This window comes from Pseudorca crassidens, chromosome 2 (assembly GCF_039906515.1).
Source record: "Pseudorca crassidens isolate mPseCra1 chromosome 2, mPseCra1.hap1, whole genome shotgun sequence".
NCBI classification, from domain to species: domain Eukaryota; kingdom Metazoa; phylum Chordata; class Mammalia; order Artiodactyla; family Delphinidae; genus Pseudorca; species Pseudorca crassidens.
In genome coordinates this window covers 6361532-6376075 of record NC_090297.1, presented here as the reverse complement: position 1 = coordinate 6376075, position 14544 = coordinate 6361532, and the positions used below count along the sequence as shown (strand labels likewise).

General features: G+C 41.9%; 1 protein-coding gene and 1 pseudogene across 5 annotated transcripts in view; one reads left to right on the top strand and one right to left on the bottom strand.

Moving 5' to 3' along the window:
* The window catches only part of RERE (arginine-glutamic acid dipeptide repeats), a 426633-nt gene that overhangs the window by 272823 nt on the left and 139266 nt on the right, over positions 1 to 14544 (top strand). Inside the window, exon 1 of one of the 5 annotated variants that reach the window (XM_067719208.1) lies at positions 9137 to 9387. The exons of the other annotated variants lie outside the window; for them this stretch is intronic. Coding sequence (XP_067575309.1) covers positions 9362 to 9387 — 26 coding nt within the window. The 5' untranslated portion in view covers positions 9137 to 9361. Of the gene's footprint in view, positions 1 to 9136; positions 9388 to 14544 lie in introns of those variants that run through there. 5 annotated transcript variants of the gene reach the window in all.
* LOC137214866 (large ribosomal subunit protein eL37 pseudogene) lies at positions 7180 to 7513 on the bottom strand (annotated as a pseudogene).

The window sequence follows — 14544 nt, the reverse complement described above, 5'->3', positions numbered from 1 at the left end:
TTTGTCCCACTGCTGGTAATGTTCACGGTGATACATTGAATAAGGTGGTGTCTGCCAGGCTTTGCGATTGTACAATTTCTCTTTTTCCTTTTATAATTTTTTTTTTAAATCGGGTTATAGTTGCTTTACAATGCTGTGTTAGTCGCTGCTGTACAGCAGAGTGAATCAGCTATATATATACATGTAGGTATATATACCCCATCTAGGCCACCACAGAGCACCGAGCTGAGCTCCCTGTGCTGTACGGCAGGTTCCCACCAGCTATCCGTTTTACACCTGGTCGTGCACATACGCCACTCCCAGTCTCCCAGTGCATCGCCCCACCCCCACCCGTGTCCACACGTCCCTTAGTGACCATTCTGTAGGTGGTTGTTTTGAGACCCTGTAGGTGCTTTCTTCCTCATCAGACTTCGAATTATTCATGTATCCATGGCAGGGTGGACTAATGGCTGCCAGTTTTATCCAGTTGTTCATAATCTGTTACTACCATTTTGAGGTCAGATTGTGCCAAATTTTGGAGAATGATACTTAGGAACCCAGATGTGATGCTCGGTATGCTCATTACTTTGTATCACTGTTCTCAGGCCTTCTGCATGAACAGAGCTTGGGGGCTGAGGGGAAGGGAGGTAATGCACACTTTTACATCTACTTCCATATCTGTGTGTATGTGTATCCATGAGTTCACACCAAATTTTCCAACTCTAATCCAATAATACAAGGTTCCTGCAAGTTTTTTTTCCCTTTTTCCTTATTTGTAATTCTCACCTTTAACAGTAGGAAACCTCATCTCATTGTCCTTAATATCTTTACTTCCAATTTCCTATCCCAGACTCTGCTCTCTCTCACACATGGATGGGTTTTGACATCTTAAGCTGTATTTTTAGTAGGTTTATCTGTTGATATTTCTTAGTGCCACCTCAAGGAATCAAATTTATAACATCATCTGTTCAAGACGTATGCGATAACAACTACTACTACCATGAAGTGAATGCTCACTCTGTCCTGGATTGTTTAGTTTTTAATTCCCGTAAAAGCTCATTGAAGTTGGTATTATCTTTATTTTATAAATGAGGAAAAGGAAAATCGATATTATATTAAACAGCTGCCTAAGGTTAGTAAACAGGAAATCCCAGCCCTGTTTGACTCAAAACCTTGTGCTCTTAACTTCTATGATTTCATCGTAGATTGATTCATATACAGCGTATTTTCTTCTGGCTGTGTTAGAAAATAACTTTTAGTCTTTCTAATGAAGAGAAAAACACGTGCTTACCAGAAAATAATGACAAATTCAAAAATTAAAGAAGCAAACTGTTATAATAATTCTATAACCTATATTTGTGTTTTTCCTTGAATATACATCTTTGTGCACCTGTATAGGTATATGTGTATGTTTTAAGATTATAATTAAAATATTGTTTATACATAATTTACAAATAATCACGCATTCCTCTATTCGTTCATCATCTTCTGTTTTGAACATAGTACCACGTCATTAAACGTTTTACAAACATTTGTAATGAGCACCCTGTATACACCATCATATGGATGTCTCATAATTTATCTGTCCTCATATTATTGAACATCTATGGGTTTTCCATTATTTAAATAACATGGTCAAATAACATTGTGACCATCTTTTTTCAACATAGATATTTATACTTCGGCTGTAAAGTGACAATCTAGATCTCCCTTATCTCAGTTAATTTGGATTTGAGACATTTCAAAATTCACTTCTGTTTTAGTGAAGTCAACTTTTCTACTCATCACAACTCATTGTCTGTATAGCTTTTGGGGGTGAGAAGCTAGAGCTGGATACGAACATTTTCTTGTTCACTTTTCCTCTGTCATCACATTTGCACTCTCAGAACATTTACCTGTGATGGCAGGTACTGGAGACGGTTGGGATGAGAATACGTGTATATTTGGAAACACAGCTGACTGAAGGTGAAAGAACTTTAGTAAAATAGGACCAAAACCCAGATTTGATAATTCCAAAAACCGTTTGCCAGTAAACATATACAAATACTGAATAAAATACAACAAATCTTTTAAATGCAGAGCTGAGCTCGCAAGAATTAAGAGAAACTGAAAAGTTCAGCAGCCTGCGGTGAGAGGGGTCGGGCCATTTGCTCATCTTCTTCACATGGTGTCTTTGGTTTTAACACGCACCAGGTACAGGAGATGGGGTCCTGATCTCAAGGATTTAGGGAGTTGGAGCTGAGAGCCTGTATAAAGTTAGGACCATCGAAGGCCTATTCTTTTGGTGGAAGGGTGAACTAGGTAACATATCTGGAACTAGAAGGAGATGACAGGGAAACCTGTCTGTGTTTGGTACTCCAGACCAAAAAAGGAAGAGGAGGAATAGAAGGAGAACTCCCCTTATAACTCATAACTTTGGGCCTTGCCCCCAAGACAATTGGGGCTTGAATTTGTACTCTTGAAAAATACGAGACGGACTTCCCTGGTGGCGCAGTGGTTAAGAATCCGCCTGCCAATGCAGGCGACACGGGTTCAAGCCCTGGTCCGGGAAGATCCCACATGCCGCGGAGCAACTAAGTGCATGTGCCACAGCTACTGAGCCTGCGCTCTAAAGCCCGCGAGCCACAACTACTGAGCCTGTGCTCTAGAGCCCGTGCTCCGCAACAAGAGAAGCCACCGCAGTGAGAAGCCCGAACACCGCAATGAAGAGTAGCCCCCGCTCGCCACAACCAGAGAAAGCCCGCGCGCAGCAGCGAAGACCTGATGCTGTCAAAAACAAGCAAACAAACAAATAAATAAATTTATTATACATAAAAGAAGAAAAATACAAGAACTCCAGGATGAGAATATAATATAAAAAGTGGTTTCGGGCTTCCCTGGTGGCGCAGCGGTTGAGAGTCCGCCTGCTGATGCAGGGGACACGGGTTCGTGCCCCGGTCCGGGAAGATCCCACATGCCGCGGAGCGGCTGGGCCCATGAGCCATGGCCACTGAGCCTGCGCGTCCAGAGCCTGTGCTCCGCAACGGGAGAGGCCACAACAGTGAGAGGCCCGCGTACCGCAGAAAAGGAAAAAAAAAGAAGGTCTTGTGCCAGTGAGCTGCCCTGGACACCTGACAGAAACATGTACAATTTTGGAGGAAGGACACACTCTCATTGAAGAACCTGTAGGGTATATACAGGTAAAATATCTTTGAATGCTGAGCTCACTGTCAAAAATCACAAAATGTTGGAGGAAACTATGTGTCTTCAACTTGAATCAGATAAAATAAATGGTAAGATACACATTTAAGAACTTCAGTGCTAGAACTGTCAGGAAGAGACGATATAATAGGCTTGAACAAAATAGAACTTTCATTTCTCTCTCATATAAGCAAAGTTTCAAAGGAAGCAGTCCTAGGCTGGTATTGGGCTCTGCAGATACCAGGGGCCACCTCTGTACCCTTAACTTCAGCCGTGACCTTGTGCTCAAGGAGGTGATGGAATGGTAGCCGCAACATCCAGATTGAAGGCTGGAAGAAAGAGGAAGTGGGTAAAAGAAGCATGCCTTCTCCCTTTAAAGGCAGTTTCCATAATTTGTACAGGACTTTTCCTTTTCTTCTCATTAGAACAAAAAGAAAAAAACCAGACTCACGCTTTACAGGTGAATTCTACCACCGTTCTAGAAAACAGAGAAAGAAGGTGTAGGTTCCCCAAGTTATTTTATGAGGCAAGTAAAACCTTTATTCCAAAACCAGATTGAAAAGTAAGATTTATAGGTCAGTTTTACTTACGAACATGCATTTAAAATGTTTAAATAAAATATTGGGAAATGGAATCTGGCAAAGCATTAAAAATATACTTGTTCAAGTTGGGTTTATAGAATACATGAATGGTTTAATAGTAATTTATCTGTTAACATTTTACCATTTTTTAACATATTGAAGAAGAAAGTATATACAGTCATCTTGATGTAGAAAAAGCACTTGATAAAATTCAACACCCATTCAGTACTTGCAGGGTGGGAGGTTCTTAGCAAGTTAACTGTAGGGTGCAGCTTCCTTATTCTGACGAATACTTACTGAAAACCTGCAGCAAACACCGTACTTAAAGGCAGAGTGTTGGAAATACTCTCTGTAAAATCAGAGACAATAGAAAGGTTCCCATGACCATTAAGACATGAAAATATATGAGGATCGGGAATGAAGAAATGAACCTTTATTAAAGGTGGTGCAATAATTTTTACCATAGAAAATCTGAGAAAATATGTGAACAAATGGTTAGAACTGGTAAGATAAATCAGCATGCTTACTGGATATAAGATCATTATAAATATAAAGCTCAGTTCCATTTGCACACACCAGGGACAATTTCAAAGTAACGTTTAAATAAGCTGTTTCTGAAACCTTTTCTCTCGAAGGGAAGTTAGTACTAATTAAAAGTCAAATAGAATATCTTTTTTCCAGTGAGTGTTTTTCTCTAGAGTTTCCTGAATGTTAACATTTCATTGCTAATTTTGTTTTATAACTTCTTTTTTTAAAAATTATTTATTTTATTTATTTATTTTTGGCTGCATTGGGTCTTCATTGCTGCGCGCGAGCTTCCTCTAGTTGCAGCGAGCAGGGGCTACTCTTCATCGCGGTGCGTGGGCTTCTTATTGCAGTGGCTTCTCTTGTTGTGGAGCATGGGCTCTAGGCACGCATGCTTCAGTAGTTGTGGCTCGCGGGCTCTAGAGCGCAGGCTCAGTAGTTGTGGCACATGGGCTCTAGAGCGCAGGCTCAGTAGTTGTGGTGCATGGGCTTAGTTGCTCCACGGCATGTGGGATCTTCCCGGACCAGGGCTCGAACCTAAGTCCCCTGCATCGGCAGACTGCGCCACCAGGGAAGCCCCGTTATAACTTCTTGTTAGTAAATAAAACATTTTTCTATTTCTGGAGAGTAGAAAACACTTCAAAATTAAATCCAGGAAATTTCCATGTTGCAGCTCTTACTTTACCTTTGATAAACATAAATTTTCTGCTCACTAAACATTAAGTATTATAGTGGCAGAGTGATTATTCAGTTGGCTTTTATATAATAAACCTTTATAATTTTAGAAAGAATCTATTAGTATAATATATGCATTTCACCTGCTCAGCCCCCATTTAATGTATTTGGAAGTTTTAACCCTTCACTTGTTGTTCACTAAGGAGTAATTGGAGGAGAGAGGGAGGTCTAGGATCCAGAGGCAATGTAGATGTACCAGGATCACCGGCCTTCTGGGGAGACCTAGCAGTAGGCCTCAGAAGGAAGCACTAGGGCAACCCACGTGCAAGTTGCATGCAAATCCCTGCCGGCAGCCAAATGACAAGTTAGGGCAACATGGTGGCAGGAATGAGGTCCAGGCAGGTTGTTCAGTAAGGAAGTATCTAGTGTTCAAGACAACCAGTGGAAATAAGAAGTCCTGGGTCTTGGAGGCCTGTAAGTACTGCGTAAAGTTCCAAGGTGTCCTCAGCTCAAGACAAGGATTGGTCTGGGGAAACAGAGCCCGTTTCTAGAATTGAAATGCATGGTTAAAAGTGGCACACTGGCTCACTTAATTTTCAGGTTTTAGAGCTCCTTGATGTTCTCTGATGAGGAGGAGGGCGGATCGCATACTCTGAGGTTGGGTTGAATTTAGAGCTAGCTGGTTCTTAAGTGGATTCAGTTTGGGGATTTGAGCACTATGGAAGCAGGTGGGCAGGCAGGTCACTCATTGCCACTGGTGTGTCTGGTCTCCAGATTCCATGAAGATTGATGATTGAAGGCTAGTATAAATATTTTTTGTTTCATGTATTGAAAATTTTTTAGTTGGAATTTCATGTACATAACTTAAAAAAGAGTTACAAGGTTAGTACATAGAACTCTCGTGTATCTTCCATCCATTTCACCAATTGTTACATTTTGCCATATTTGCTTTATTATTTTATTTGCATTGATTTTAGTTTATGTAGTATTATTTAATTATCTTTTAAACCTTATTACAGATTTGCTTTATTATCTCTGTTTTTGCCCATTATTTTCTGTGTTTGCCATCTTTGCTTAATTATCCTCTCTATAGTATTTTCCTTTCCTGAACCATTTAGGAATGGATTGCAGATATCAAGCTTCTTTTCTCCCAGATATTTAAATGTCCAAGAACAAGGACATTCTCTTACATAACCATAGTATGGTTATCAAAATCAGGAGAGTTAACATCGATGTAATACCATGTAGTCTAACACAGTCCACACTCACGTTTTGCCAGTTTTTCTAATACTGACCTTCATAGTAATTCCCCCCCATGATCATGCATTGGTGTTTAGTTGTTGTATTGCTTTAATATCCTTTGCCTCTCTTTGTTTTCATAATATGTTTCCTAACCTTTTTTTTGTTTTTTTTCCCCATGATATTGACATTTTTGAAGAGTATATTTTCAAATATTATTCAGTTTGGTTTGTTTGATGTTTCCTCATGATTAGATTTAGCTTATGTAATTCTTTTATGTATAAATTATGTGTAAGTGACATTATGCTCTCGGTGCATCCGATTTTTTTTTGGAAGCACAAAACAGGAGAGTTGGGGGGGTTCCAATAAAGGGGATTTTGATACTCTCCTTGACCCTAAGGAGCTTAACATCTCTTAAGAGAGTTGCGGCACCCCAGAGAAGGGTGCGGCGAGCTGAGGTGCAGCAGGAGGACAGCAGAGCTGTCTGAGGTTTCCAAGGTGCTCCTAGGAAAGAGGCGTCTCCAGAGAGGGGCTGGCTGGAGCTGTGCTAGAGAGGATGCATTCTCCACGTGGAAGAGAAGAGGCCTTGGGAGTGAGCTCCAGGGTGTGCTGCCGCTGAGGGGTCACGGGAGAAGGGGTGTCTGTCCAAGTGGTATGTAAAGGACAGCTGTGAGGACACAGTGTCAGCAAAGACAATGAAGAGAGTGTTGCAGTAGGCCGGGGTCACAACTGGGATCCAGTATCACAGAGAACAGGCCATAGGCTGTTGGTAACTTGCCCTTAGTGTCACTCAGGGCATTTTGTGGGACTGAGATTATAGTCCCCATTTGTTGACTTGCTATCCCAATAACCGGTTTTATGCTGTACTCCATGGAACAGTTACTGTGGTTTTTCAGAGTAAAGATGAATTTATTAAATTATTATTTTATGCTGAGTACTCCAAGTAAGCTATTTATGTGTGAAAGGGCTTGGTGGTTTTGTTTTGTTTTGTTTTGTTTTTTTAAACCAGAACATTTTTTGTGTGACTAATTGTTGAAATCCTTAAGAGGAGCTGGATGTTGCAACAGCTGCCCTCTTGGGTTTAGGTGTTGTTCCTTCATGGAATGCATGCCTGAATCTGCGGTATACAGTTTTTAGGTGCCTCATTCGACCAGTCCCGGTGGTGTCTCGTCTTTCAGCTTTAGCACTCCCGCTACACTTTCTCTTTCACGTGGCAGGGGAGCCACATTTGCCACAGGTGGACTTCTTAAGGTGGTAGGCCTTAGAGCCACAGCGGCGGCACACATGTGCGTCTCATTCCAATGCTTTCCAAATGATGACCCTCCCTTCGTCATCTCGCTTCTGGTGTTTTTTTTTTTTTTTTAATGCACTTTTGAAGGAAGCAGTTTGGTGGTCATATTCATGCTATTTGCTGCTATGTTCTAGTTCAGTTGCTCTTGTTTTTAGAAAGTCTTTTTCTCTGGGCTGTTTCTAGTCACACACTTTTGGGGACGTGTTGTCTTACGCACCAGCCGGGAAGATGATATTCCAGCCACATGACGCTTGCTTCATGTGCTGGGTCAAAGGTGAAACCTGTTTAAGTGTATTTGGCATTTCTTGTGTAAATTACATTTTTTAGCATGATGAGAGTTTTTTATTTAATCATAGTCTCAATTTGGTTGATCTGAAAGCATAACCGGGCTCCAAGGAAGTGGAATAGGTCCTGCGTTTACTTTAGGAATCTTGAGGACGCTGAGTATCCTTCTAAGCAGGTTTTAATTTCTTCTCATTCCGTTACATTTGTGGGAAACAGAATTGGCACTGCTCTTTCCTACCCTCTCTTGTCCTTTGTAAATTTGGGGGAGTTTCATGGTCTTTCTTTTCTTTTTAAATTATAACTATACAGAATCATTTCTTGGTTTGCAAATGGAAACTAAGCCCACATACACATCCATAACTAGGATTTCTTATATGGCTGACAGACCAGCTTGCCTTTTGGTGGAGGTGGAGGTTGGGGGAGAGAGCATAAAATGTGTTTTTAAGGATTTTAACAGGAAATGTGTTGGCTGGTGCTTGGGCAGTATGAACAGTTTGTAGTGCTCAGATGACTCGGATGGTGTGGTCTTGCTAATGTGGCTTTGGAAATTGCTTCCGATTAAATTTTTAAATGAATTTAGCTTCATGGACAGTGTTACAGAGAATTGCCTAGAGTTCTGAATCAAGAGGCCTAAACTGAGATTTGTTTTGGGTGCTTGGGTATTTGTTGGCAGGGTGCTTGTTCTTTGGCCTCTTGATTTGAACTTTCATGCCCTTTTTATTGCTAGGAGTGCATTCCTTATGCTATACACCTCTGATTGGGTTAGTATCTCTTTAGGAGATGTTTTTATTTATTATTTAAGTGATTTTAGAGCTTCTTATCGAAGGGAGATTAAGCTCTTTGCCTGAAATCCAGTATTCTTTAGACACTCTGCTTGCTACATCATCCGCACTGTGTTTGTGGCTGCAGTGATACCCAGTACTCCATAACTTTGCCAGGATTGTTCGTGTGACCTTTTTCCAAATGTTTAAAGTTTTCAAAAAGAAATTTGTGGGGTTGCTTCCCTTAGGTAGCTACTGCTGTGTTTTTAAATAGACTGCAGTATTCCTGTTCGCTAATCCTGTGTATAGTCATGCATATCTGTGTTTTTTCATTCTGTTCCTTCTTGATGATCTCTCTGTTTAAAACATAATTTATTTATTTATTTTTTAAAAAGACAAAACAGAACTTGCTGTTGTCTTGACAGAGCAGGGCATCTGTCTGCAGCCTCTCAGTGGCTCGGCCTGCGAGTTCCCTAATGTTGGCCGTCTGGGATCCCCTTTCTGCAGCCCCACTTCCCTGCACACTAGCTTGGTATGCGGGGAGAAGCTGCCTCGTCTGTTGGCTGGGCTTTATTTACGGAAACAGCAGGGTTGAGATTGATTGCGTTGAGAGACAGTGTATGGATGAGGGAGGGTCACAGCACATGCTCAGTCCTGTCAGTGTGAGGGGGAGTTTCTGCGTCCTGCGTGAAGGCTTAGGTCACAGCACAAGCTCAGTGCGAGCTCTGCGAGGTCTCTCAGACCGCATGTGCCTCCATTTTGAGTTGCTAGAGTAGAAAGGGCAGAGTTTGCACAGTAAGCGGAGGCGCAGGGCGCAGCTACACTCACCAGGGCCTCTGTTAGGCATGGACCATGCATTCAGCCCCTGCAGGTAGGCTGTCTTCCTCCGGCCTCACTGAAAGAGTGTGATGGTTTTGCTGCGCTCTCTCACTTCTGAGGATGTTCATGAATCATTTCATCATTCATAGTGCATGTTCCTGCGAGCCTTGAATTCAGCCCTGGCTGGCCGTGTAGGTGGTGGTGCAAAGCGTGAGATCAGAGCTGAGAATGGAACGGGGTATACTCAGAGATGCATTAAGCAAACGCAGAGCGTCGTGGTCCCTCTGGTCCCTGTCCTCTTCCCCTTTCCCTCACCTCTTCCTCTCCGGGTGCAGTTTCAGCCCGAGTCTTTCTGGGTGCCGGGTGCCGAGCCTGTTTGCCTTCAGACACCTGCAGAGCAAACCTGTAGGCTGCCGGGCTGCGTGGGGCTGGTCGGGATGCCTGGGCCCCCGAGCGGCTCTGTTTGGACGATTTAGGAAGGGTGGTAGGTGGGCAGCTATTGGTTGCTTTGAAGGTGGGTGGAACTTGTTTTGATTGAGAGCCTGTTTGCCAGAGCAAATTATAATTCTTGTGATCTTTTTCTGAAGCCTGAAATAGTGCATACGTCTTGACCTATGCAGGGAACAGTTATGGATTATGGTTGCAACAATATCACCTTAAAATGGATTTTTTAAGAAATGAAAGGTTATGTCACATCATTTTCTATTGCTTCCAAGTCCATCCTGTCTTTTGGAGCTTATGGAAGATTTCTTGGCAATTAAAAACGAAAAATTGTTCGCCATGACATTTGTGTTAGAAGTTGAGGTTTCAGGTTTTTTTGTTCGTTCTGTTTGTTTTAGCAAAAGGTGCCATTTGTTGTGTATGTGTATTTTGTTGTGTGACTTGCGAGTTCTGCAGGAGAGGAGTGACAGGAGGAGTTGATGCCTGAGAAGGTGGAGGCGTCTACAAGGCCAGGTTTTGTGCCCACTGCTTGATGGGACCGGACACCAGTCTTTTCTGTGAGGGGCAGTTATGCTTTTTGTGTGTCCTGTTTGCAGACTGGGCTCAGACAGATGGCTCTCAACATAGTTAACTTAGGGAGCCAATCATAATATGCAGATTTAGGACAAGTTGAATTCTTCCCCAAGTAGATATTAAGAGAAGTTTTTGAATTATATTAATTGTCCCTTTTTGTTTCCTCTCCCCTTTTTTCATCTGATAGAAGTTGGAAAAAATTTTGAAGTGACGCTTAAGTTTTGTGTCTTTGTGAGGATGAAAGGAAGCATACAATATAGAAGAATGTGCAAGTGAGAAACTCTCAGAGGATAGGGAAGAAATTTACTGTACGCTCATGATAGAGGGAGAAATTCTTCATGTGAGCCCTTCGTTGTATATGAATACGGAGCTGGGCATGGTTAACTCCTGTTCGAGGAGGCCCCTGATTTTGGCGGAAAGTTTAGGAAGGCTAACGATGAATTATAGCCACCGAAAATGTTACTGAAGTATAATCTGGCTTCTGGAAGGTTCGATTTGGGGATTGTGATTAAGGAGGTGAATTATACGGGGATAATTTAGGGTTATTGCACTTATTACCTACGATTTTTAATTCTCTTTTCCATTTCTGTGAGGGCTGTCCTCCCCTTTTGGTCACATTTATTTGAACATTGCCTTCGGGAGTTTGGGGCAGATAAGCACTTTTACTTTTCCCCACGCCACGTAACACTGCTGCTGGAACTTGCCATCTTTCACTTCACTTAGAAGCACCTTTACTCTTCCTTCTGGCTCGTCTCCTGTGAGTGTGAGGTCACCCTTTCTCTAGACTGCAGGAGCTGGATGCCGCAGCCCTTGATGGGAGGCCTGCAGGACTCAAGTTTCTGCCTCGTTTCAGAAGCCCACCGTTTGAGTCGGGAATACTTGTTAGGAAAACAGTTGTGGAACTGCCTTTCTGTTGTAGAATCTTTAATTCTTCTTAAACTTTTTTTACATTTGGCAAATCAGATGTGAACAGGAGGCTGTACCGGTGGCTGAATCAACTCTGGCCGAGTCCTCCCGCTTGGCTGGCTGGTGGTCTGTGGAGCTCGCCTGCAGCCACCTGATTGGACGGCGAGGACTTGTAGTTGCCACCGGGGTCTGTGGGGACCCTTTGTTGTTAAGAGCCCAGTTCCTATGTTTCAGATCCACTAAAGTGAGTCACTAGAGCTTTATCTTACGTGCCATGCATTTGTACTACATTTTCCCGTTTTAGGAAAATATTTTTGGAAGGTTATTTGCTGCCCAGCCGCCTTCCGCTCTGAGGCTTCCAGGCTTGTCTGGTGGTGGTAGAGGTAAAGGCGCAGCGCACAGGAAGTCGTTCCCTTGTTTGGGGATGTTGTCTAGGGCCCGGGTGGCATGGACATCGGAAAGAGGATGATTAGCTTCATTGTGGCTTCTTGTTCCCCTCCTGCTGGGCTTCAAGAGTATCAGGAAATGCTGGTGAAGAGAGACAGTGTGTGTTTCCAAAAGAATGCAAAAGTAAGAGCTCCCCCAAATATTATCCTGTTATTAGCTTTTCTTGTCGTTACACCAGCATCTTGAGTCAGAATCTGAGGTTGACCCTTACATTTAAAGTGTTCCTCTGTCAACATAAATTTTGCAGAGTCTGGGAATCCACTCATAACGTACCCCTGCTGTTGACCACTTCCTAGACTCTTGTCTGGTGTGTTAGCTTAAGAATTAACTGAAACACACTGATACACCTACAACCTGATATTCACCATGTCTGTGATTCTTCGGTTGTTCATTGGTCCTGATCCTTCTTCCTTCTGAATTCGTTTTCAGCTTTTGTTTTAATTTTTGGTCATTACTGGACTAAGTCGTCCTTCCACCAGAAAGACGTTCATTCTAAAGCTGTGAAACAACAATCTGACAAAACAAAAGAGGAAATAGAAAATACGGGGTAGGGGGAGATTTGAAATTATTTGTGCACCTCCTCCCAAGCTGACGGCCATCTGTGTTGAGCAGTTTCTGACAGGGTGGGTGACAAGTCGTTGAACATTTGTTTAAAGCAAATCTGAAAGAAAACGAATCTAGTCTCTTACATGTATGCTCTGTGATACTTTGGATCTAAGCTAAAACAGTTCATTTGAATTTAGTTGGGATACTTAGACCTCCTATCAGAGTTCTTTGAACTGTGCTTTATTTGTGACGATTTGATTGATTGTCTTCCTTAGTGGACTTCAAGCCTCTGGAGCACAGACCATGCGCTCAGTTCCCAGGAGAGTGTCTGACCAATGGGCCTCTGGCATAAATATGTTGAATTAAACGAGTGGCATCTGTGGTAAGAGAGAAAACTAGATTTGGAGCTAGATGATATGGTTCAAATTCTACTTAATAAGTGACATTGGACAAGCTGTGATGTTGGATAAGTTCCTTCCTTTCTCTGAACCTCTGTTTTCTCATGGGTCATATGGGGGTGAATATTTCTCACAGTTGTTAGAAAGATTGGAAGAGAATGATATGAAAGTGCCTGGCACATAGTTTATCAGTGTATTACTGTTATGAATTCAAAGTCCAAGTCTACAGTCTTATGTAGGTGTAGTTATCTTAACAACATCTCTATTTTTTGGTCAACCTGTTCATCTAAGACAATCTTAGGAACTGTGTTAGGAATTATGGTAATTAAATTAGTGGCCAGTATGTTTGACCAGCATTCTTCTTATGCTTTTTGGGTGTTTATATTTTTCTTTACAGTTCTTAAAGTTTTTTAAAAAGCTTTACTTCCATATCGTGTAACATTTGGTGTATGCAGCATTAAATGTTGTTCTTTTCTTGCCAGTCTCTCTAATACAGTGGGATGAGTATGTGTCTGATACAGTGGGATGAGTATGTGTATGTTAATGCTTGTGTTGCTACCACAGCTGCCACCACCGTTGCTGCCTCCTCCCCGTTCCCCTCCTGACCGCTCCCCATATTCACACCACCACTGTGAATAGGAATAAGGTGATGGCCCTTTTTTTAAAAATTTGATTTTATTTACTTATTTATACAGCAGGTTCTTATTAGTTATCCGTTTTATACATATTAGTGTGTACATCTCAATCCCAATCTCCCAATTCATCCCACCCCCGCCACTTTCCTCCCTTGGTGTCTATACGTTTGTTCTCTACATCTGTGTCTCAATTTCTGCCCTGCAAACGGGTTCATCTGTACCATTTTTCTAGGTTCCACATATATGCGTTAATATACGATATTTGTTTTTCTCTTTCTGACTTACTTCACTCTGTATGACAGTCTCTAGATCCATCCACGTCTCTACAAATGACCCAATTTCGTTCCTTTTTATGGCTGAGTAATATTCCATTGTATATATGTACCACATCTTCTTTATCCCTTCGTCTGTCGATGGGCATTTAGGTTGCTTCCATGACCTGGCTATTGCAAATAGTGCTGCAGTGAACATTGGGGTGCATGTTTTTTTTGAATTGTGGTTTTCTGTGGATATATGCTGAGTAGTGGGATTGCTGGGTCATATGGTACTTCTATTTTTAGTTTTTTAAGGAACCTCCATACTGTTCTCCATAGTGGCTGTATCAATTCACATTCCCACCAACAGTGCAAGAGGGTTCCCTTTTCTCCACACCCTCTCCAGCATTTATTGTTTGTAGACTTTTTGATGCTGGCCGTTATGACCGGTGTGAGGTGATACCGCATTGTAGTTTTGATTTGCATTTCTCTAATGATTAGTGATGTTGAGCATCCTTTCATGGGTTTGTTGGCCATCTGTATGTCTTCTTTGGAGAAATGTCTGTTTAGGTCTTCTGCCCATTTTTGGATTGGGTTTGTTTGTTTTTCTGATATTGAGCTGCAAGAGCTGCTTGTATATTTTGGAGATTAATCCTTTGTCTGTTGATTCGTTTGCAAATATTTTCTCCCCTTCTGAGGGTTGTCTTTTTGTCTTGTTTATAGTCTCCTTTGCTGTGCAAAAGCCTTTAAGTTTCATTAGGTCCCATTTGTTTATTTTTGTTTTTATTTCCATTACTCTAGGAGGTGGGTCAAAAAAGATCTTGCATTTTTGTCATAGCGTGTTCTTCCTATTGTTTTCCTCTAAGAGTTTTATAGTGTCGGGTCTTACATTTAGGTCTCTAATCCACTTTGAGTTTATTTTTGTGTATGGTGTTAGAGAGTGTTCTAATTTCATTCTTTTACATGTAGCTGTCCAGCTTTCCCAGCACCACTTATTGAAGAGACTGTC